The 21,764-nt window shown below is 40.8% G+C and overlaps 1 protein-coding gene across 1 annotated transcript in view; it reads right to left on the bottom strand.

Annotated features, from left to right (window-relative positions):
- LOC122787755 (galectin-9B-like) overlaps positions 1 to 21,764 on the bottom strand; it is a 562,044-nt gene that overhangs the window by 76,801 nt on the left and 463,479 nt on the right. The window contains exon 10 of the mRNA XM_044054650.1: positions 7,000 to 7,165. Within this exon, the coding sequence (XP_043910585.1) occupies positions 7,000 to 7,165 (166 nt within the window). The remainder of the gene's footprint in view (positions 1 to 6,999; positions 7,166 to 21,764) is intronic.

The following is a 21,764-nucleotide window of genomic DNA, read 5'->3' as shown; positions in this document are numbered from 1 at the left end:
TGTAAAAACTCTGGGAGCAGTGGATAAGCCAGAGGGAAATGCAGAGAACTGATAATGCATAGATCCTGCCCTGAAATGTAGATATTTTCTGCAAGAATCTCTGATTGGGATATGCAGATAGGCCTCTTTGAGGTCTAGGGTGGCTAACCAGGCATCCTTGGACAGCATAGGGAGAAGCTGCTGCAGAGTGAGCATTTTGAATTTTGGTACCATCAGGAAGGTGTTTAGAACAGATAGATCTAAGATTGGGCGCCAGGTGCCCTCTTTTCTGGGTACCAGAAAAAGTCTGGAATAGAAACCTTGGCCTATCTGATCTGCAGGAACAGGCTGAACTGCCCTCATGGAGAGCAGGGAATGAACTTGGTTTTGTGTCTCTGCCCACTGGTTTGGAGCAAGATCTAGGAATCCCTTTGGGGTTGGCAACGTGTGGAAATAAAATTTGTACCCCTGGGACACTACATTGAGGACCCATCGATCGTTGGTGATGTTGGCCCAGTTTTTTGCATGGAAGGCAAGTTTTCCTCCTAGGGGCACAAGCAGATGGGCAGAGGTGAGAGAAGGAGTCGAGAAGTCATTGTGAATTCTTTCCATAAGGAGGTGGCTTCGTACTCCCTGGTTTAGAAGTGGAGGAACTCCATTGCTTAGATCTCTGCATACTCTGAGACTGCTGTCTGGGGGGGGGTCTGTTTCCCTGAGGTCTAGTCTGAGGTGGCCTTGAGAGGGCTGGAAAGGACCAATGTTTTGAGGGGAAATGCCTACTGAATCTTGGAGGCTGAACTTGCAAAAAGTCTTTAACTGTCTGCATAGACTTAGCTTTTTCTTCCATCTTTTTTAAAACCTCTTCTGCTTTGGTGCCAAACAGATTGTCTTTGTTCAGTGGTGCGTCCAATAATTTTGATTTGACATGATCTGGCAAGGCCTGTTCCTTAAGCCAAGCATGCTTTCTAAGTACAGAACCTGTGACTGCTGCCCTGCAAGATGCTTCTAGGGCGTCAAACCCACATTGCATGGTATGCTTACTGATTTGGCTTGCAGAATGCATAAGTTCCTGTAAATCTTTATTTTCTGCACAGTCACTAGTATTTCAGCATGTGGAACCAACAATTTAATGCTCTAATCGCAAGAGTTGCAGAGGTATATACTTTTTTACCCCATCTAAGGCTCGAGAATCCCTGTCCGAGGGGGTGGGATTCTTAGCTGTGGTTGCTTTTATTCCTTTAGGCCCTTGGGAGATGACCTCTGGGTCAGCAGTAGGATTCTTGAAAAGAAATTTGTGTGAGTCAGGGACTCTGTAATACCTGTCCAGTTTCCTGGGAGCAGGAGGTAAAGTATCAGGAGTTAGACTGGATTCCATAAAGACATAATCCACAACATCCAGAACAGGAGGGATAGCTAAGGGTCTGTGCTGTGGTAAATCTAAAAATTCTCTGAGTCTCTTTTTGGACTGAGGATAATCCTGGCATTCCCAGTGGAAATGCTCTCTCAAAGTATATAGGGTTTCACAAAAAGAAAAATCCTCTGGGGGAGAGGCAGAGGGAATGGATTCCTTTGCATCTGAATCCTCATAAGCAGATAAGGGCAAGTCTTCATAATCAGAAACCTCATAGTCGTCGGACTCTTGGTCAGATAAAGCTGCTGGGGACAAGTCTCTTTTTCTTTTAGCAGGGGAAGGCTGGCTTCCCCTAATCAGCATGATCAGGCCTTCTGCCATTTTAAGCATCTGTGATTGTGGCAAGGAAGCAAGCGCGTGAGTTTGTGTCGACAGTTATTTAGACGTAGCTCGTACTCTGGGCCTTAGAAACTCGGTAGTTTTAGAAAGAACTGAAGATGCGAAAGAGGTCGTCGGTTTGTGCCCAATAGCAGTAGTGCGAAGAACGTCCTCAGAAGCCGGTGCCTGCACAGTGGCTCCAGACCCATCCAAGGTAGAGACATCTGCAGGTTCCTAAGTCAAAGAAAAGTCTAGCAGCATACCAGACTCTGAACGGGTCTTGGCAGTGGCCTGCAAATCCACTGATGCAGACATCAGGGGCTGCAAAAGTGCCTCACTGAGTACCGGCGAACTGGTGACTAGCTTAACGAAAGCATCGTCAACAGTTTTGGACCTGTACAGTATGTCTCTGTCTTTATCCTTACTTTTTTGGGAAGATTGGTAGTCAGATGGCTTATTAAAGGCATTTCAGAATACTGAGATCGAGAGCAAAAGTATTTAGGTAAATAAAGGCCAACGACAAATAGTTCTGGAGTTGAACAAAGCACAAAACCGGCAGCGAGGGACGTCGTGGTCTGGGCCTAAACAGGTGACGTAGTAAGAATAGAAATCTCGGTGTGATATTTGCTTTCCACAGGCGAGACAATTGCTAACTTTTTCTGACATCGGTTAGAGCAAGAAAAAAGTATTCCCAACGGAGTACTTAGCTTTAGAAGACTTCAACTTTAATTTTGGAAACGAAAACTCAGGTAGCGGCTGACCGTCACTCGTGCGAACTGCTTCTGCTTCAAGCTCATCGGCAAGAAAGACTGATGCAATGGAGTCGGCTGCCTGTTTTTATACCAATGATAAACTGACGTCAGTCCTGGAGCGACAGCAACCGACAGAAATACTAAGCCTCTGGTATTCGGGCTGACTGAGAGCTACCCCTGGCAGGATAACCCAAGTGTGATGACTGCAACAGTACAACACGAAGAACATCTAGAGGTTCTCAGCATTGTCTTGCAAGTGTTTTATGACTTCTAGCAAATACCAAGATTTGAGCAAAAGCCCTTGTGTTATGTATTTTCACATGTAAATGCTAAATGCTGCCAGCTGCATCAATGGTTGTTTTCACCTGGGATAGTGTCAGATGACAAGAAGTGATGTCATCCTGCAAGCTATCCCAGAAGTAATATTTGGGATATTAATTTAAAAACTCTCTAAGAGAGACTAAGTATTCTGTATTTTGTCTTTGACCTGACGAGATCCATTTGCCACACATCTGCCTTGCTAAGAGTACGTCAGTCTAGAGATCAGTATAATTCTCTTAGATTCAGTCAGGAAGATAGTGAAGCATAGTTCAGATATTTTTCTTTATTTATTTGAGACTGTCTTGCAATGCTGTTTTAAATATTTCCTGTGATTTTGAACTCTGTTGTTACTGTGATTATATATTGAGTATTTTCTTGTTCTTTTATTATTTATTATTAAATATATTTAAACCTTTCATTGTGGCTGATATTTGTAAGACATATTTAAGTTTTGAGAGTACTTGCATATTTACTTGGTGATACTGTGGGCCACCTCTTAATAGCCTTGCTCTTGGTCAAACTACCATTTGTACTGATAAGTCACATTACACAGTAAGACTGGACACCCTTTGTTAAGGGCCTTAAAGTAGCTGATAAGGACATGGCTGGTGGCAGTAACAACTACCTTATAATCTGGGCAGAGGGGAGGCATAGTTAGTAAACCTGTACCAGCCTTTCCCAGGTGTGTGTGTGTGTGTGTGTATGAATCAAACCTCAAAGTGCATGTGTGTGTGCGCGTGTGTGTGTGTGTGTGTGTGTGTGTGTGTGTGTGTGTGTGTGTGTGTGTGTGTGTGTGTGTGTGTGTGTGTGTGTGTGTGTGTGTGTGTGTCAGCTACTTGGGCAGGAACATGAAGCACTGGTTGTACACAGAGGGTGCTGGGAGGTCTTGGCTTGGCCACTCAGCTGAGATCTCAGCCCTATAGCTGGGCCAGTAGTGGGTCTTACTGGGGATCTGGAGGGAGGGAGAAACCAGCCCCGGACTGACTGTGGTCTCTGTGTGCTCTTAAGGGAAATTGCATGTTACTGTGTGTGTACCTGTCATCCTCTCAGTGTATGCCCCCCACTGGTGCTAGTAGTGAGGATTGAGGCTCCTTGATTCCTAGGCCAGTGGTGGAGTGTCACAAAGTCAAATGGCTATCTGTTCAACAATATATCAACCTGCTTCCTGGATACCAACGCTATAAGCTCATCAAAGAACACTCCTGTTCTTCCTTGCCTCTGACCTCTTCAGATGACCCTCCATTTTCAATCTAAGAAATCTTAACCACTCTGATCCACTTCTGCAATGTACCAGAACCAGACGTCATTCAACTAACCACTAGGCCCCAAACTCTGGGAGTTAAAGACCTCATCAAATCCAAATCAGTCTCCACATGCTTTCCCTATGGACACATCGTCTAATCCCCCACTCTCTCTTTCACCAGTCAGGCACTTCTGTCTTCCTCACAGTATTTCTCTCACCAGTCAGGCACCTCTGTCTTCCTCACAGTATTTCCCAGCACTATGTGTCATCTTTTCCACACTGTATATATTACATGATAGGAGGTACTGCCAGCCATGCAGGAAGAAGTAGGGCAGTGGATGTATGACTTATGTCAGCACAGCTAGCTGGAATTTTGTAAACAATTATATATCATTTGTCTATCAAACTGATTTGCACAGATGCATGTGCTGAAAATGTGAGGGTTGTTTGTGTTAAAATGTATCAACAGTGCACCCTGATGGAATGAAAAGAAATGTAAATGTATAATATAACGGAATTAAATGTACATGTTTTAACAGAGGATATTGGGAAAGCAGAGCTTAACCAGCTAGTTTACTTTACGAAAAATAAAAGAAATGTAAATGAGCTGGTAAACCATTAAACTGGCATGCCATGGTGCTGAATAGGACCAGAGGCAATGGGCCTGGAAGAAGCCTTTGTTCATTAGCTCAGTAAAAAGAGGGAAGCCCCAGACACTGCCATAAACATTTAGATGTGTAAAGTTGTCTCCTATGCTAAATTCCTGTCTCAGCTTCAAAGGGGGATACTGTGAGAACCAAGAGTCAGGTGACCAGATCAGGTCATTCTGCAAGTCATCTTGGATATTATATTTTACAGGGAGTAATCTCTGAGTATTCTGTTTTGGGGAACCTAACTAGAAAGATTTCTCATCTATTATACTGTGCCTTACTCTATCAAGTAAGTTATTAGGGACCAGTAATTCTCCTAGATTCAGTCAGGAACAGTGAAGCTTAGTTTAGAGATTGTTTTTCTTTATTTGTATGAGTCTGTCTATTGATGTTATTTTCAATATTTCCTGTGATTTGAACTCTGTGGCTGACTGCAAACATATATTTAGCATTTTCTTTTTAGTATTAAATAGACTTAAACTTTTAATTGTGACTGGTCCTTTTTAGAAAATATTTAAGCTTTGAGAGTATTTGCACATATTTATTTGGTGATAACTCTGGCCACTCCTGAAAGCCTTGCTGTTTGGTCAACATTACCATTTATATTAATATTAACTTCACTCAGCATAACTGGATACTCTTTTAAGAGCCTTACAGTAACTGACTGTTGGCAGTAAATCTACCATATAGTCTGGGCAAAGTTGGTAGAGCAGGTAATTTGTCCCAAGCTTTCCCAAGGGTGTGTGTGTGTGTGTGTGTGTGTGTGTGTGTGTGTGTGTGTGTGTGTGTGTGTGTGTGTGTGTGAGAAAATTAAAAGAGTATGTGTGTCAGGTACTTGAGGAACTGGTTTCACAGTGCCAGTGGGGAGCCTTATCGGGGACCTGGGGTGAGACAGATACAGACACCCACACCTTAGGCTCTTTTGTGCTCTTAATGGAAATTGTGCTTGATGCAGAGAGGTCTGCATCTGGAAATACTGAGTATTTCTATTTGCCTTGCAAGTACAAGCACCTCTCCAGTGTCAGTGGTGAGGATTCAGGCTCCTTGATTACTGGCCCAGCGTGGAGACGCCACTTACATATAGTTAATTTATGTGTGTCCTTACCTTACTTTTGCTACTTTTTCACTTGTGTTTAATCGATCACAAAGGATCATGGGTTTGTGACCCTGTTGGACTGATTCAAGAAGAATCTTCTGTGGTTGTGCAATCCAATCCAGAGAGGCAGTCCTTTCTGCATTCTGAACAGCAGCAGGCAGATGTTGGTCTGGTATCATAGGCACAGATCTTCCTGAGAACTCTCTTATTCTCTGCTCTCCTTGCCAAAATGGGTTCATACATAGCAAAAGCTTCCTTCACTTCTCATTTCCAAGCATACTTGTCTGATCAAGCAAATACCAGGTGTTCGCACTGATAGAGAGAACACTGAACTCACGCTTGCATATGTCCTTGTAGTGCAATTTGGGTCAGCCTTTCAGCCTCTTTCCAGACTCCAACTCTCCAAAAAGGAGGCCTTTCACACTTTGTGCCTGTTCCTTCATTATTTCATTCTCTTCTTCCTTCCTCTAAATCATCCCTTCCTAATCTCCTCTGTACTGTGTAATCTAGTGTTATTACTGTTATTAATTCATTGTTATTTTCACACATAAGGAGACCAAACAAGACAAACTAGCTACTAAACCAAAAACACAGAAGGAGAGAAGTCCACGAACCACCACAATTTATTAATAGCAAACTAAACTAAATAAAATAAAAAAGTATTTTATTAATAAATTGTGGTGGTTCATGGACTTCTCCTTCTGTGACTTTGTTTTATTTCCACACAACATTTTGTTTGTATTCAACATACTACTTGCTAACTTTCTTGTCAAATATCATTTATATTTTTCCTGGATGAGACTTAAATAGGTGCATTTGGATCAGTGCTCCACCCCAGTTACAAAATGTAATAAATAAACTATAAGAGGATTTAAAATTTACATAATTATTTTTGTAGTCAAGTTAAAGGTGCCATGACTTAGTAGTATGTTAAGAGCTGGGCTAGCCTTGCCCACATGTATATTTTGCTAGTCTCATTCAAGCTTGAATACTGTACATAACTTACATGCTTAAAAAATCCATCTTGAAATTACAAAATGAGATGAAATATGACCATAAGTACTTTACCTGTACACTAATATCTATTCCTAAACTTACATACGTGCATAGAAAAAGGCTTCCCTTAACAATTACTAACATACCTGTGAATCAAAACAGAAACTTCTTAGAACAACACTGTTAGACATGTTAACTTACAGCTAGCTTCTGTAGTATACATCCATACATACCGTAAAACTCTGCCCTCGGGATATGGGCATTCTGCCATTAGGTAGACTCCGTTCCTCTGATCCCCAAACATTATTCAGAAAACTATTTCGAACTAAAGCATTCTCTCCAAATCTTACAGCCAGATGAAATGCAATGTTAGAGTTCTTCTTCAGGTCAATACGGAAACTGGAACAAACATTAAGCATATATTAATAAAATTTACTGAGGTAGATTGAATCAGCAATATTAGTGACAGCTTTCTTGATATAGTTGATTAAATTATTAGATTATAAATACTTTGAAAGTATCTAATTGTACCGTCATTATCTTACAGAGGTTTTAAGTGAATTAAACCATAAATGTCCAACATGAAAGGTTATTCCAATGTATGTGTATATTTAACTTATTTGCTTATTGTGTATTCATTAACTGATGGTTGGGCAGGTAAAATGGAAAATCTTCACCTACAACCCAGCACAAAGAGAGCGACTGTAACCAATGCATGTAGAAATTTATGAAATAGTACTGATGCTGTTTAACAGTTCAAAATAATAACGCAAACAAGTAGTACACATTAAAGAGATACTATTTTAAGTAACTGCAGCACAGTGTAAACCAGGGGTCTCAAACAGGCGGCCTGAGATTACATGCTTTCAGTATCTGGTTGTTATTTTATTTTATTTTTTTTACTGCACTATATTCTATTGAAAATGGAAAATGTACCACCGAAATGGTATATTTTTCGTTTTAACTTAAGTGCATTCTTTTCTTCACAAAGAATCCTGTCACCAAACGTGCCAAATACATCAGAGATGCAACTGGAGGTTACAATCAGGTGATTTTTTTTTTTTTATTATTATGATCAACCTCCAATTGCACCTCCGTTGAATTAGGTGTGTTGGTTAAAGCTGCAATATTGGAAAAAAAGGAAAACAATAGACCAACAGAATAAACATAAAAAGGTGTCGAAGGAGGCCAACCAAGCAAAGTCTAATAAAACAGTGTTTATTAAGTGCTTTTCATTCAACTAAATAGTAGAACTTCCTCAGATAACACTCAAAAACATTCCATTTAAGTCTTTGAACTATGTCGTGTTCAAAACACTCCAATAACATCTTACCCCTAGTTTGGTCAACATTAACTCCTTAAAGTCCAGTACATATTAAAACAACCATGTAAAACTTTTTTCATTTCTACTTACTTATTTAACTAAAACTTGTCGCCAAACTTAGAAAATACATCTTTCCATATGTATATGTAGTTTAAAAACAATACAATAAGCCACATTCGTCACTAATCTCAAACATTTTAGTAATAGGTACTACCTTGCTAAACTTTGCAGTTTTAAGATGCACAAGATAGAACTAATTTCATAAGTCCTGGCCATTCACTGGCAATAAGTTTTAACTGCCAAAGTAATTCCAAGCATTCTAGCGTAAGGGAACTAGGTCCCCCCCGCTCATCAATATTTATTTGGTCTGTGGCTCTAAATTTAAAGCTGTGTCCAGGGTGTTCCTGCACGTGTTTTGCTAAAGCAGTCTCAAGTTTTGCCTTCCGTATACAAGTATTCGTATATTGTCTCTTTACATTTACGGTCCGTTTTACCTACATAGAAGGATGGACATAATTGACATTGAGCAACATATACAATCATCTTAGCGTTACAAATATGTTTTTTCCTTAAATGGTATTCTTTACCCCAATAGTGTACTTTTGTCCAGTGGCTATGTGTTTACAATAGTTACACATGCCACAGGGGAACATCCCTGGGTTTCTAGCTACAGAGCTACTATGTGATCCTAGTATGCTTTTTAAATTCCTCCCCTTCTTAAAAATCACGAGGTGATTTGTTAAATTCATTCTGTAGGGGTTCTTGTTCTCTTAATAAACTCCAGTTTTTGCATATTATATTCCTTAAATCTGTAGCATTAATGTTAAATGTTGTGATAAAATTGTATGTGATACTTGAAGGTATTTTCCTTTACAGTACCTAGATCACTTATCCCGTTGTATGTGCCCGTATCTACTAAAGTAATGTCCGCCTGTGCTAAAATTGGTCTGTAAACTCCATTCTCCCTTTTATTTTGAACTTAGTTTGTTAATTCTTGAATTAGGGAGTCGGGATATATCCGTTTGTGGAACATGTTACCCAAAATTTCACATTCCTGGATGAAGTCCTCATCTGTGGACACCATTCTAACAGCCCTAACCAGTTGACCTTTCACCACAGTTCGTTTTTGGTGAAATGGGTGGCAGCTTGAAAAGTGTAGGAATGCGGTTGAATATGTTGCCTTCTTGTAAATTTTTGCTAAATATCTACAATGGTTCCTGTCCTTCCTAATTTCGGTGTCCAGATAAGATATGATGTCTTTGGAAGTGAACTGGTTGAACTTTTATCAAAAGGTTTTACTTTTGTACCAGATGTTGGATCTAAGTACATGAGTCGAGACAAGTTTCCATAGCTTTTCTCTATGGCTGCTCGAATCCTTGTGATGTTTGGCAGTACATACGTTTAGGAACAGTTCTTTCCCTCTATGAAGCTCAACAAATCAGTTTTCTGTTCAAGGCTGACTGACAAATACTTGACAGCTACCTTGAGTGGCTGCTTCAAGCTACATAAAGCCTAATATTGACATCCTGATCTCCGCAAAATGTCAGCTAAGCAGTCAAAAATGAATAAAGTCAACAATGTTTAATGAAAAAAAATACTTTGTCATAGAGCTTATTTGAAATTGCTAGCACATTTGAAACTAATACAATAGAATAGTTTTGGTTTGTTGCTTCAAACAAAAAGTTTCATAACTTAGTTTTTTCTAATTAACAATTAAATTGAACTTGCAGCCCACCAAAAAATCCTTGTTATTTGCAGCCCTCATGCTCATTTGAGTTTGAGATCCCTGTTCTGTTCTCTGTGTATATTGCCTTTGTCTTTGTCCTTTCCCTTGCTGCTTGGGTTATACAGAAAAATGACTACACAACCAATCCACTTACACAGTCATCATGCGACTGACTGACTACATAGGTTTTGCACAAAACATGAGCATTTGCAAACTACAGTGCTCAGAGATTCTGTCAGTTTACTAGAAAATATTTTTGAAGTCAGACATACAAAAATAAACTTCAAGACGAAATGATTTGAAAGCAGTATTAGCAAACCATTACTGCAACAACAGTGTCCATCTATTAACTGGTATATGTGCTTGAGGTCCATACACACCCAAACTTATATACTACATACAGAACTACTGGCATTTTAGGGGATCTCCAATTAACCAATCAACATACGTTTGGGATGTGGAAACAAACCAAACCTCCAAGAGAAAACCTACATAGTCACTAGCAGGACATACAAAATCCACAGAAAGTGTCCCATATAGGAACCAAACCAGTGAATCAACCAATATTGCAACTGTTCAAAATTTAGTGATACTTATTTGGTTTACATTTGATATACTTGCTTCCTATTCCCTCTTTTTTTAGGGTGTATTTTTTTTTTGTCTCTGGAATGGATCCATAGATACACCATCACTTCTACAAATGGATCTAGACAAGGAACAAAAGAGCAAGATGTGATACACTCTACTCCAGGTGCAGAAACTAGTAACACCACTCAATCTTTTAGAGAACATCTTGTTTGTAATACATCACTAATAATTTACTCTGTCACCTTCCTCTTTATATATTACTGCAGTCAAGTGCCACACTCACTGCTGACAAATGCTTTTTTTGCGGCTGCTACTGATTGTGAATCTATGAAGGATTAGTGCTGATATGGAGTGTATCAGTTTAATGAACTTGTACAGAAATTATACTACAATCTTCAATGCCTATGAAATGACTAAAGGTTAATCCAGGTTAATTTTTAAGTGGTGCATTTGTTTATGCACTGCATTTACTTTTGTGTGCATCAATCGGCATTCAGTGCATGTACAAGCCACTTGCTACAGTGAACAAAGCTGGACAAGGTGATCTCTACTTTTTCATATTCATCTCAGTCTGTTTGGCTGGATGCCAGTTAAACTGCTTCAAAGTAAAATATATATAAAAAAAAAAAACAATGTCTCTGTATCTCCCTTCAGATTGTTCCATTACACAGTAGCCTCATGTGCTCCTACTAAAAAATTGTTAGTCTGTCCAACTATGCTCCATCCTAATGACACTGCCCATATCCATGGACAGTGGAAATTTATACTCACAATTTTCACACTTTCTAAAATTTTCATCTTTTTCCCTGCATAAAATCTGCTTTTCTTATAATCTATGAAATTATATTTTTGACTAAGAATGTTGAAACTATTTACTTATTAAAGCAACTCTAACAAGGATAACAGTTTAACAAAATGTTGCAGTTAATGATAAGGAAAGCCAGGGTAAGTAAGTTTTCAAGTGATTTATTCTGCACCTGCTTTCATTTTATTTATTTATTTTACATTTGTTGACCGTGAGTGTTTGATTGGGCTAAAGCCCATTTTCACAGAGGCCCAGGGAGAAAAGCTCCTCGTAGTACAAACACAATGTCACAATTTAAAGGTGCTTTAAGAAACACTTACAGTAATACATAATGCTTAATAGTCAGAGTCAAAAGAGAAACAACCAATGCAAACAAGCATACAAGTTTATAACTAAGAGGTATACATGTATAGGAAATTACAGGAAAGGCATAGGAAGTTTGCTAATTAGGCCAGAAGTTTTATAATACATGAACTAGTGCCAGTATCTATAATGAGTTTATAGGGTAAACAGTATGGAGGAGAGAAACGGGACATATCTAGGTTAGATGGATGTGTTCAGGGAGGGTGAGAACAGTGGCAGGTCCAGTGCCTTATAAAGTACTCTTTCATGGCCAATTTGAATTGTTTAGGATGTGTGAACATTCAGATTTTGAATGGGAGTTTGTTCCAGGCTATGGAGGGGTAGTAGCTATATATGTTGCACCCAGTTTTAGACTTGGGTTTGTAGATGTGTAATAGATCCAGGTTTGTGCTCAGGAGATGTCTTGTGGGAGAGTAGTGCGATATGAGGGAGCTTAGCATTGGACAGAAGCCAGACAAATGTAGAATGAAGTGTATGGAGTTGAGAGAAGAGAAGCAGGTGAGGTAATTCAAGCCAGTTTAATCATTTTAAGGAGAGGCAGTAGTGGGAGTTATAGGGTTGTTGAGCTGTGAATCTAGCTATTTTGTGACAGGTTAACTCTAGTTTGGTAAGTAGAAAGGAGTTAAGATTTGTGAATATTTAGGCACAATATGTTAAACAGGGAAGAAGGTAAGCATGAATGAGAGAGATCCTAGCTTCTGTGGTGAGACATTTTTTATTCCTTTATAGTAATCCTAATTTCTGATGGGTTTTTCTGATACAATTATTTATGTGAAGGTCGAATTTTAGCTGATCGTCGATGATAATACCGAGTAGATTTGTGCAAGATTCAACTTTGATAGGGGCATTGTTTAGGGACATTATGGTGAAGGAGGATTTGATGTGCTGGACTGTTTTAGGGAGGAAGAGTAGCAGCTTTGTTTTTTTAGGATTAAGGATGAGCTGATTATTAGAAAGCCATGACTCAACTGAGTTAAAGAATGACTGGGTAGCTGACAAGAGTTCAGAGGGGGAGATGGCTATGGTAATGACTGTAGAATCATCTGCATATGGGACTATAGAAGACTGTGGGCAGGAAGAATATATTATGTTAGTGAAGATATTAGAGAGTAATGTCCCTAGAATGGATTCTTGGGGGACACCCATTCTTACTGGAAGGGGAGTAGATAGTGCAGAGTGCCATCTTACTGATTGCAGTATGTCAGTGAGATAGCTGGAGAGCCATGCAAGTGTATCTGGGGAGAAGTTGAGGTCAAACAGTTTGTTCAGTAACAGAGATTGAGAAACTGTGTCACAAGCCTTTGGGAGATCAAGGAATACACAAGAGATAAGTTTATGATCATCTCTGGCTAACGAGATAGTATTAAGGAAGGATAGTAGACCTGTGGTGGCACTATGTTTAGGTTGGAAACCATGCTGTGTGGGCATTACTAGGATTTCTTGCATGAGATATTGCATAACTTGTTTATGTATACACTTCTCCAAGACTTTAGAGAGGAGAGAGGATAGCAATGGTTCTGAAATTAGAGATTTCAGTGGAGGTGCCTCCTTTATGAATAGGTATGGTGTAGAATTGTTTCCACATTGAGGGGACTTTAGATTCTGAGATGGAACGATTGATTGTGATAGATACAGGCAGAGCAAGAGAGGGAGGGAGATGCTATCTGGTGAAAATAAGAGGGGATGTTGTCAGCAGATACAGAGCATGGTTTTAACAGAGAGAAGGATTTTGATATAGGTGGTTGGAACAGGTTTAAGGGAGAAAATGTTTACAGAGTTTGAAGTTGGAGAAGGTTCAGGGCAGCTGGGAGGAGTGTTGTTAGGGAGGTTGCGATTGGGGTTGAATAGCGTGGATATAGATTCTATAAAATAGGTATTGAAGGTGTTGGCTATTTCTTCTGGTGACTTTTTAGGGCATGAGTTGGGTGAAGTAGGGTAGCCTGGGTGTAGTATTTGGTTAATAGCGTTCCAGAATGTTTTTGGATCTGATTTTAAAGTTATTGGTGGGTTGTAGTAGAAATCTTTCTTGTCCTTACTGATGAGTTTCTTTTGTCTGATTTCTTAGTTTTTTATATCTAATCAAGTCAGCAGGATCTTTTAACTGTAACCATGTTTTCCAAGCTGTAGCTCTGGTTTTCATGAGGGTCCGAGTTGTTTTAAATAGCCAAGGGGATATGCTAGTTTTTATTCTTACTTTCCGGAGTGGAGCTAGTGAGTTTAAGATGTTAAGAAAAGTTGAGTTAAAAGCTTGGACTGCTTCATCAAGTGGAAGCTGGGTGAGGAAGTTCCAGTTTACTCTAGAGAGGAGGGTTTTAAAGGTTTCTGGGTTGAGGAAAGTTTACGGCAGGTGATAATTCTGTGCGGTTTCGAGAGTTGGAGAGTAGACCTGAACACTTTTATGGGTGAGTGGTCACTTAGGGAGTCAGGAAGACTCTCAGGATTGTGGCATTTGGAAGGATTAGAGATGAGATGAGTATCCAATCTATTAAGGTGCTAGGACAGTGAGAGTTGTTTGCATGGGTTGGTTGAGAGATTAGTTGTGTAAATCCATATAGATTAATATGATGTGGAGAGTTAGGATTACTGAGGGTTGGCCAGCAAAAGGATGGTTTCATTCGGGATGTTATGATAGAATATTTTCAAGCAGGGGAATGTTATCTCCTGATGCAATGTAGATTGCTACTACGGTAATGGTAGTGTATTCATTGAGCTTAAGGTTAGCTGCCAGTACTTAACCGGGGTAAAGGATGGGCTAGATAGCGTGGATGAGAGATAGTGAGATTACTGGAATAGACAATGGCAACTCTGCCTCCTTTTTCCTTTTGACGATCAAGGTAGATTATGTTGTAGCCAGGGGGAAGAATGTCTTTATCTAGGTTTTGGGGTTTTAGCCACGTTTCAGTTAGGGAAATAACATCTGGGTTATGACTGGATATCCAAGCATGAAACTGGCTAACTTTGTTAAGGATGCTTCTGGTATTGACAGAGTAGAATGAGATTTGTTTTTTTGTGGTGGATGAGTTGCCTGAGTTTGGAGAGGTGTTTTGTTGGGAGGCAGAGTTAGAAGATGGTCCTGGATTTGGGTTTATGTCAACTGATACAAGCAGGATAGCAGGGTAGTAATGAGGTTTAACATTTAGTGGATAGCATTTAATATACTTTGTCTTATTTTTAGATATTAGTGAGTGGAACGGAGGTATTTTTATTTTGGGGATTTGGGTTTGATGGTAAGGATAGAGGCAGTGATAGCTATATGTTGCTGTGGACAGGAGAAATTATGTGTATGAGGGGTAGGCAAGATGTTTATGAAGATGTGGTAAAGGTGTGGATGATGATGTAATAGTGTATAGGAGGAATAGTGGAGGTAGGAGTAGAGTAGAGAGGAAAGAGCTATGCATAGTGGAAGAGGGAAGGGTAAATATAGGTGGAGGTAGAGGGCTATGAGAGGGGAGGGGTTTGAGGATGGGAGGAAAACAGGTGGTTAGGTATAAAGGAAATGGGGTCTATATCACATTATCGAAATTCCAAAATATTGAAGACCATAAGCTCAACCTTGGAATCTCGAAATGTGATATACTTGAACGCTCAAAACAGCAAATTTTTTCCAAGGGAAAAACATTTGCTGAACGAGAATGCACACACACAGCACAAGCACAACAATATACATAATCCACACATACACACTTCACAGAACCCTACACTAAACCGTACATACACTAGTAGCTATCCACTTACCTTAACCCAACCCTAACCCTAAGGTCCCTAACTAACACACACTCACCTTACCCGCTCCCTAACCCTAAGGTCCCTAACTATCACACACTCACCTTACCCACTCCCTAACCCTAAGGTCCCTAACTATCGCACACTCACCTTACCCGCTCCCTATCCCTAAGGTCCCTATCACACACTCACCTTATCTCAGTCCATTTGCACACTTATCTTAACCCGGTCCGTCACCTTTGCACCACAGTCAAGGAAATAGCACAGCAGCAGAAACGGCTCACCGGATACTTTCCCTAGGAAAATATTTGGTGTTCTGCAGCTTCGGCTATTTCAAGCGTTCACTGAATAGGGGTCGATATTAGAACATTCGATGTTTTAACACTTCGATGTTCTAATATAGACCCAAGGAAAAGATATGGGGGGTGGGAGAGGAGTGAAGTGAGCCCGAGAGTAGTAAGGGCGAAAGGAGAGGGGCTGCACCTGAAACAGAGGATATCCCACAAAAAACAATCTACTGATACAGTTCTGTTTAGTTATACAGTTCACAATTCACGGTATGTGTTACAGCTCAGTCACATAAATCCCCGGTTAAAGCAAGAAGTCAGTGAACTTTTCAGTGGCTGAGAAAATTGAGCACGAAGTGTGAGAAGATGTAAAAATGCCCCCCGTTCACATGGGTGAAACAATGGCAACAATGTTTTGTTCTATTTTCCCTGCTATTAATGGTTCATCCTAAACAGGTCATTTAAGAATATGAAAAGGTTAAATGACTTGATTGTTTAAAATGTTTCATGTGTTTAACCAAAGGAACTGAAGTCAGTGATTGCACATAAGTTTAACAGACCTAAATTCATGCTTATGAAGTACAAAGAAACACTCACTAATGCATTTACTAGTGACCATTTCATGAAAGTTGTGCCCTTATCACAGTTTTTGGATATTTATGTTCTTTGCATTTAAGGTGTTTTTGAATTAAATTTTATTTTTAATTGTACTGTGGGGGGTGCATCTTACTACGTGATTTATAAATTTATTTTTCAACAAACTAGGCATGGGTACTCAGGCTTCATCTTTAAACTCTTCAAAGTCCTTGAATGAATGCCTAATACACATCTGTTGTACTGCATGTGATGTTTAGAGGCTTTGAAGATGTACTGTACAAAGCTCAGTCTGAAATGCATTTGAAGAAAACTCAGAATGAAAGCACCTACACATGACAGCACATTTCTGTAATAACCTGTGTGGTTAAAACAAGCTACAGCATTTAATGTAACAAATTATAAGTGGACACTGACGCTTGGTACTGAAGCCTGTGACTTACCCTCAGTTTTTGTAAAACATTTCCTCACTTTTTGATAAAATTTTCTACATTCACCTAGTGGCCCTTCCCATAACTACATATATCCTCTCCATGCTGTCTCAGGCTTTTATGTTCTCTGTAAGCCCTTATATGGTCTGGTCTGCCTGTTCCTGAAGTGAACTGCCTGAATTTGCCCCATTCTTATTCTGTTCACTTCTAGTTTTTAGGTTCCTGATACGAAGGTGGTAACCCCTCTTTAAAAAGTACAGTTTTGTACCTACCATAATTGCTGCAGTCCTAACCATTGGGGGTAGTCCGCTGTCCAGCGGTGAATACCAAAGTATATGGGCTGCGTCGGTCAAAGCGCGTTAGACTGATGTGTCAGGGCGGGGTACTACATCGCATGACCGTCATATCCACCAAAAACCCTGCATCAAACATATATACAAAAGGAGGGAGGGTGGTGGACTGCAGCAATGTGGATCCTCGAACATCTACATTTATGGTAGGTACAAAACTGTACTATGTTCTTCATTCTATCCTAGTTGCCACCCCCTTAGAAATGCTGTGATGGGAAAAAAAAAATGCACCAATCCACTTAGAAATAGTTTGCTTAGACACAGGCTTGCCCTGAGAACTCAAGGAAAAAAAAAAACTCTGCTGCCATAAGGGCCTGCAACTCAAAACCCTTCTTGCAGAAGTAATAGCCAACAATTGAGATCCCAAGTAGGAGAGCTCTCCTGGGGGGGGTCTATATCTTGCCCCCCTCTAAGAAAAACTGCTTGAACAAGGATTGCGAAAACAATGGTGGGTCAAAAATCTCTTCTTTTTTTCTCTCGTACACTAGATTTTTCTGCGTTACACTTTTCTTGTACTAGGTCTTCTAGCTTCCATAATCACATTTAAAACTTGTTAGGCTGTTAGATGAAGAGAGTGAAGCTTGACATTGAGCAGGTGACCGTAAATCAAGGTAAAAGCCATGGGGGCTGCCTTACCAGACTCACTTAGTAGGGGGTACCAGTGTTGCAGAGGCCAATCTGGAGCTATTAAAATCATCCTTGGCTTGTCTTGAAGAAGAGGCAGAGGTGGAACCTTGGAGCAGAGAGGGAAGAAAGAAGAGGCAGAAAAAGGAAGACTTTTGAAAATTTTTAAAACTGAAAGAAAAAACTTTGGCAGCTGGTGGTTTAGTGGAGAAGCCCGACAAGATCTATGTCTGGAGTTCCCATGACACTGTCAATTTCATCTGTACATCCATGACCCACACTGTCAATTTCTGGGATACATGAATTGCACTTCCACACATGGGGGGAGTTGATTGCTGCACTTAACACACATCTGAAGGAGTTCTGAAGCAAGCACCGAAGCTGTTCTCCCAGTTAGTTGTTGCCTGCTGCATAAAGTCATCAAATCATTGCTGCCCTGCATAGATGATGAATGTGTTCCCCCATGTGTGTTGATGTACCACATGACAGTTGTGTTGTCTGTTAGAATCAACAGGAAAAGTAACTCCTTAAAAGTTGATTGAGCGCCATTCTCAAACTGGACTGCTAACATCTCCTTCATGTTGATGTAGATGCTGTAGGTCTTGTAGCCACACTCTTCTTTCCACTTTTTTCCATTTCCAATGTCTCAAGCAATGTCCGAGGTTAAATCTGCACTTCGCTCTGGCGGGTGGCAGAGAGTCCTTCCTTGTTTGGGTGACATTGAGGAGCCTACAAAAACCCTTTTTTTGAATGTTTTATTTGAATGATGAATGACATGATCCAAATCAAGTCAGCTGTCCACACATTTTGAGATACCATTGCAGCTTCCTCATGGCAGCTGGCTCATAGAGAAGCCAGAATCTAGGAAAGACCATCTGAATGAAGGCTTTGGAGGACTGTCCTTGCAGTCAGCCCGGACTGAAGAAGTATGGATTGGAAGGAGTAACTGGAGATTTTTTTTGTTGTCGGGGTTAAAAAGGCCTGGGCTGCTGTATTCAGTCTCACACCCAGAAAGATTTGAATTCCTTTTAGCCTGAGTAAGCTATCACTGGAGCCAGAACCTTTGTGAATACTCACAGAAGCAAGCCATAAGGGCAAGGCAGGAAGAAGATATGAGAATTTCCAGCGCCAGCGCAGATACTTCCTGCAACTTAGCCGTCCCCCAACTGGTACTAGGAAGGAACGAGAATAAAAATCTAGGCCCCTTTCTGGTACAGGTAGTCTTAACATGCTCTGCTAAATTCTGATCCCTCAACCAGGCATGCCTGCGAAGAACAGAACTAGTGGCAGCCACCCGAGGAGGCCTGCACAGCATCAAAGAATGCTTACCCACTTGTTCAGACACATGAACTAAATCCAGCAACTCTTTACACTCAAAGCATCCACCTTAGATTTCAATTGTGAAAGGAGATAATTTTGATATTTTAGCATGTGAAACTGACAATTCAAGCTCTCATGGCTAAAGTGGAAGAAGTATACACTTTCTTTCCCCACCTATCCAAAGCCCTTGCCTCTTTATCAGTGGGAACAGGATTTTTAACAACAGAGGCCTTAACACCTTTAGGCCCCTGAGAAACAGTTTCGGGTCTGCCCTAGGACTCTTAAACAGATACTTATGAGCTTCAGGCACCCTATAGTACCTATCAGGTTTAACAGGGGCAGGAGGCAAAGAATCAGGGTTCAGGCATCTTCCACCACATTCAACACAGGAGGTATAGCTAAGGGCCTATGCTGGTAAGCCTTTTCCTGGAATCAGAGTAATCTTGGCCTTCCCATTTAAAGTGCTCCCTCATGGAATGCAGAGTCTCTGAAAATGAGAAATCCTCAGGAGGAATCATCCACATCAGAATCAGAATAAGGAGGATACTCCTGCAAGTCTTCGCAGAAGACTCAGAAGCCTCTGAACACTGTTCAAAACTCTCAAACTCAGGTTCCACCCTAGGCCTCTTATCAGGAGGGGCATAGAGCCTCTAATCATAGTAATTAAATCTTCTGCCATTTTAAGCATATGTTTCTTAGGCACAGAACCTGAAGTGCTAGGAGAAGCCCCACTGAAGCTAAACTTGGCCTACCTCTCAAAGAAGTTTTGGAAACAGAAGGAGAGGCTCTAACTACCTTGGGAAGAGGAAGAACAGTTACCTGAGAAGCCCCTCAGCCTGGCCTACCTCCTGAGAAGGCACATCCTGTAACAGTAAAGTCTCTGCCTGAGACTCCAAAGAAACTCCTGGCAAAACCTCTGGCTCCACTGAGCCTTCTAAACTGCGGTTCATCAACCCTAGGCTTTGCTGTTTTGTCCTTGCGCTTTTTTGTGGGCGGAGCATCCGGCGGCATTTGCTTCCCAAACACTAACCTGGCACAGTCTAACCTTCTCTTAATAGTGCGTTTGTTAAATCTAGCACAAGAGCGGCAACCAACAACGTCGTGCTCAGGCCTAAACAAGGTATACACAAAGTATGGTAATCCCTATGAGGTATCTGCTTCCCACAAGAAATACAGTTATTCACTTTTCTGACATCCGGTTAAATACTGAGGCAAGAAAAACCAAACCAACTTTGATTCGGTCTGAAACTCCGAGCCTCGGAAATTTTTCAAGCGTAACAAAACTGCTTCTGCATCGGACCATGCGGCAAAAGACTGAGGTACCCTGGCGTCCTGACATCAGTCTAAATGCCTTGACTACGGCCAGCAGCTCTTTGGTATATAGGGCCGACTGGACAGCGGACTACCCCCAATGGTTAGGACTGCAGCAATGTGGAATGAAGAACATCTGTCTACTTGCTAGAGAATCATAATGCAGGAACTAAAATGTACCACTACAATTCAAAATGAACTACAACAAATTAACTACATTACACTGGAGGTATCCTTCTCATTGTATTTCCTTCTGCCCCAGTACTCTTACATGTTCCTGAATTTTCACATATCTAGTTAAGGTAACCATATGATTCTGCTTTCCGATGTGCCATTTGACTGTTATAGACCTACCTCTTCTACCTCATGGCTTTCCCACTAATACAGGGGCCTCCTTATCTCAAACTCCATTTTGCTGTTCTCCTATGTGCTCACTGACACCATTTTTTGGACAAGTTTAAGGCACAGTAGATGAACTTATACATACAATGTACATGTATCATAGCTAAATATTACCATTATATGCATAACAACAACATTCTAAGACCAATGTTGTAAACACTACAAACATAGAATCTGATGTTGTTAATCTTCATTAATTCCTTACTGATGAGTTATCGGTTCCGTCCTCAGAACTGAGCCGGGCAATATCAAGCTCGCGTCAGCCAAAAACTCTCGAGCCAAGGTCCTACCCAGAATGCTCTGCTCCCTGTTACCTCAGATCTCGTTTGCCATGTTGCTGAACAACAGTGTCAAGCCACTCTCTCAGCTGTGTCTAATTTTTTGACAGTTTATATATTGTTATTACTCTAAATTTTTCTCAAAAGTTTATTCTAATATTTTCCTACAGCCATGTCTCCTTTATCGATATCAGCACCGGAGTTCCCGGTGTAGACAACTACGGTTCTGACAGTTCTGTAGCAACCCCTAACGGCACCATCATTACAGGTTCAGTCCTATTCAGCACCGTTGGTACAGTCACCTTTGGCTGCAAGTATGACTCTGCTGTACTCCACGGCACAGATTTTTTTGGCACCATGTGCTTCGGTGCAGTCCTTCTCGGCACTGTCCTTATTGCCGGTGCAAACACTTTCCACTACGGCACCGTATCCTTTGGGGCAGACCTTTGCTTTTAGGGTGCAGACACCTTAAACTACTATGGTGCTGACATCTTCGGCATGGATCTTTTCCACACCGTTTTCTTCTGTGCAGACTTCCTCGGCTCCGAGCTCTGCACCTATTGAATTAGCAAAGACCAAATACTTCCCCTCACTGGATCCTTTTGCAAGCAGTCAGTATAGCCCTTTCCTAGAAAGGCCAAAATCGCCATCAGCCTTCTCCATGAGGTCAACCAACAGTCTTTCTGAGCAGGATGTGTTGCGGCTTGTTGACCAGTTGCTTGTGGTCAGAGGTCTCTCTGAACCGAAGTCCACGTTCCCTCATTCAGGTGAGCGTATTTTGCCTCAAACCCCAACGTATACTCCTCCTTTGACTTCCACTCAAGTCTCGAAGCCTATTACTCCAACAGCAGCATCCCTCCCTCCGATTCCAA

This window comes from Protopterus annectens, chromosome 13.part0 (assembly GCF_019279795.1).
Source record: "Protopterus annectens isolate FY-2018-M chromosome 13.part0, PAN1.0, whole genome shotgun sequence".
Classification (NCBI taxonomy): domain Eukaryota; kingdom Metazoa; phylum Chordata; order Ceratodontiformes; family Protopteridae; genus Protopterus; species Protopterus annectens.
The sequence above is the reverse complement of the archived record's forward strand: the minus strand, read 5'-3'. Positions and strand labels throughout refer to the sequence as shown.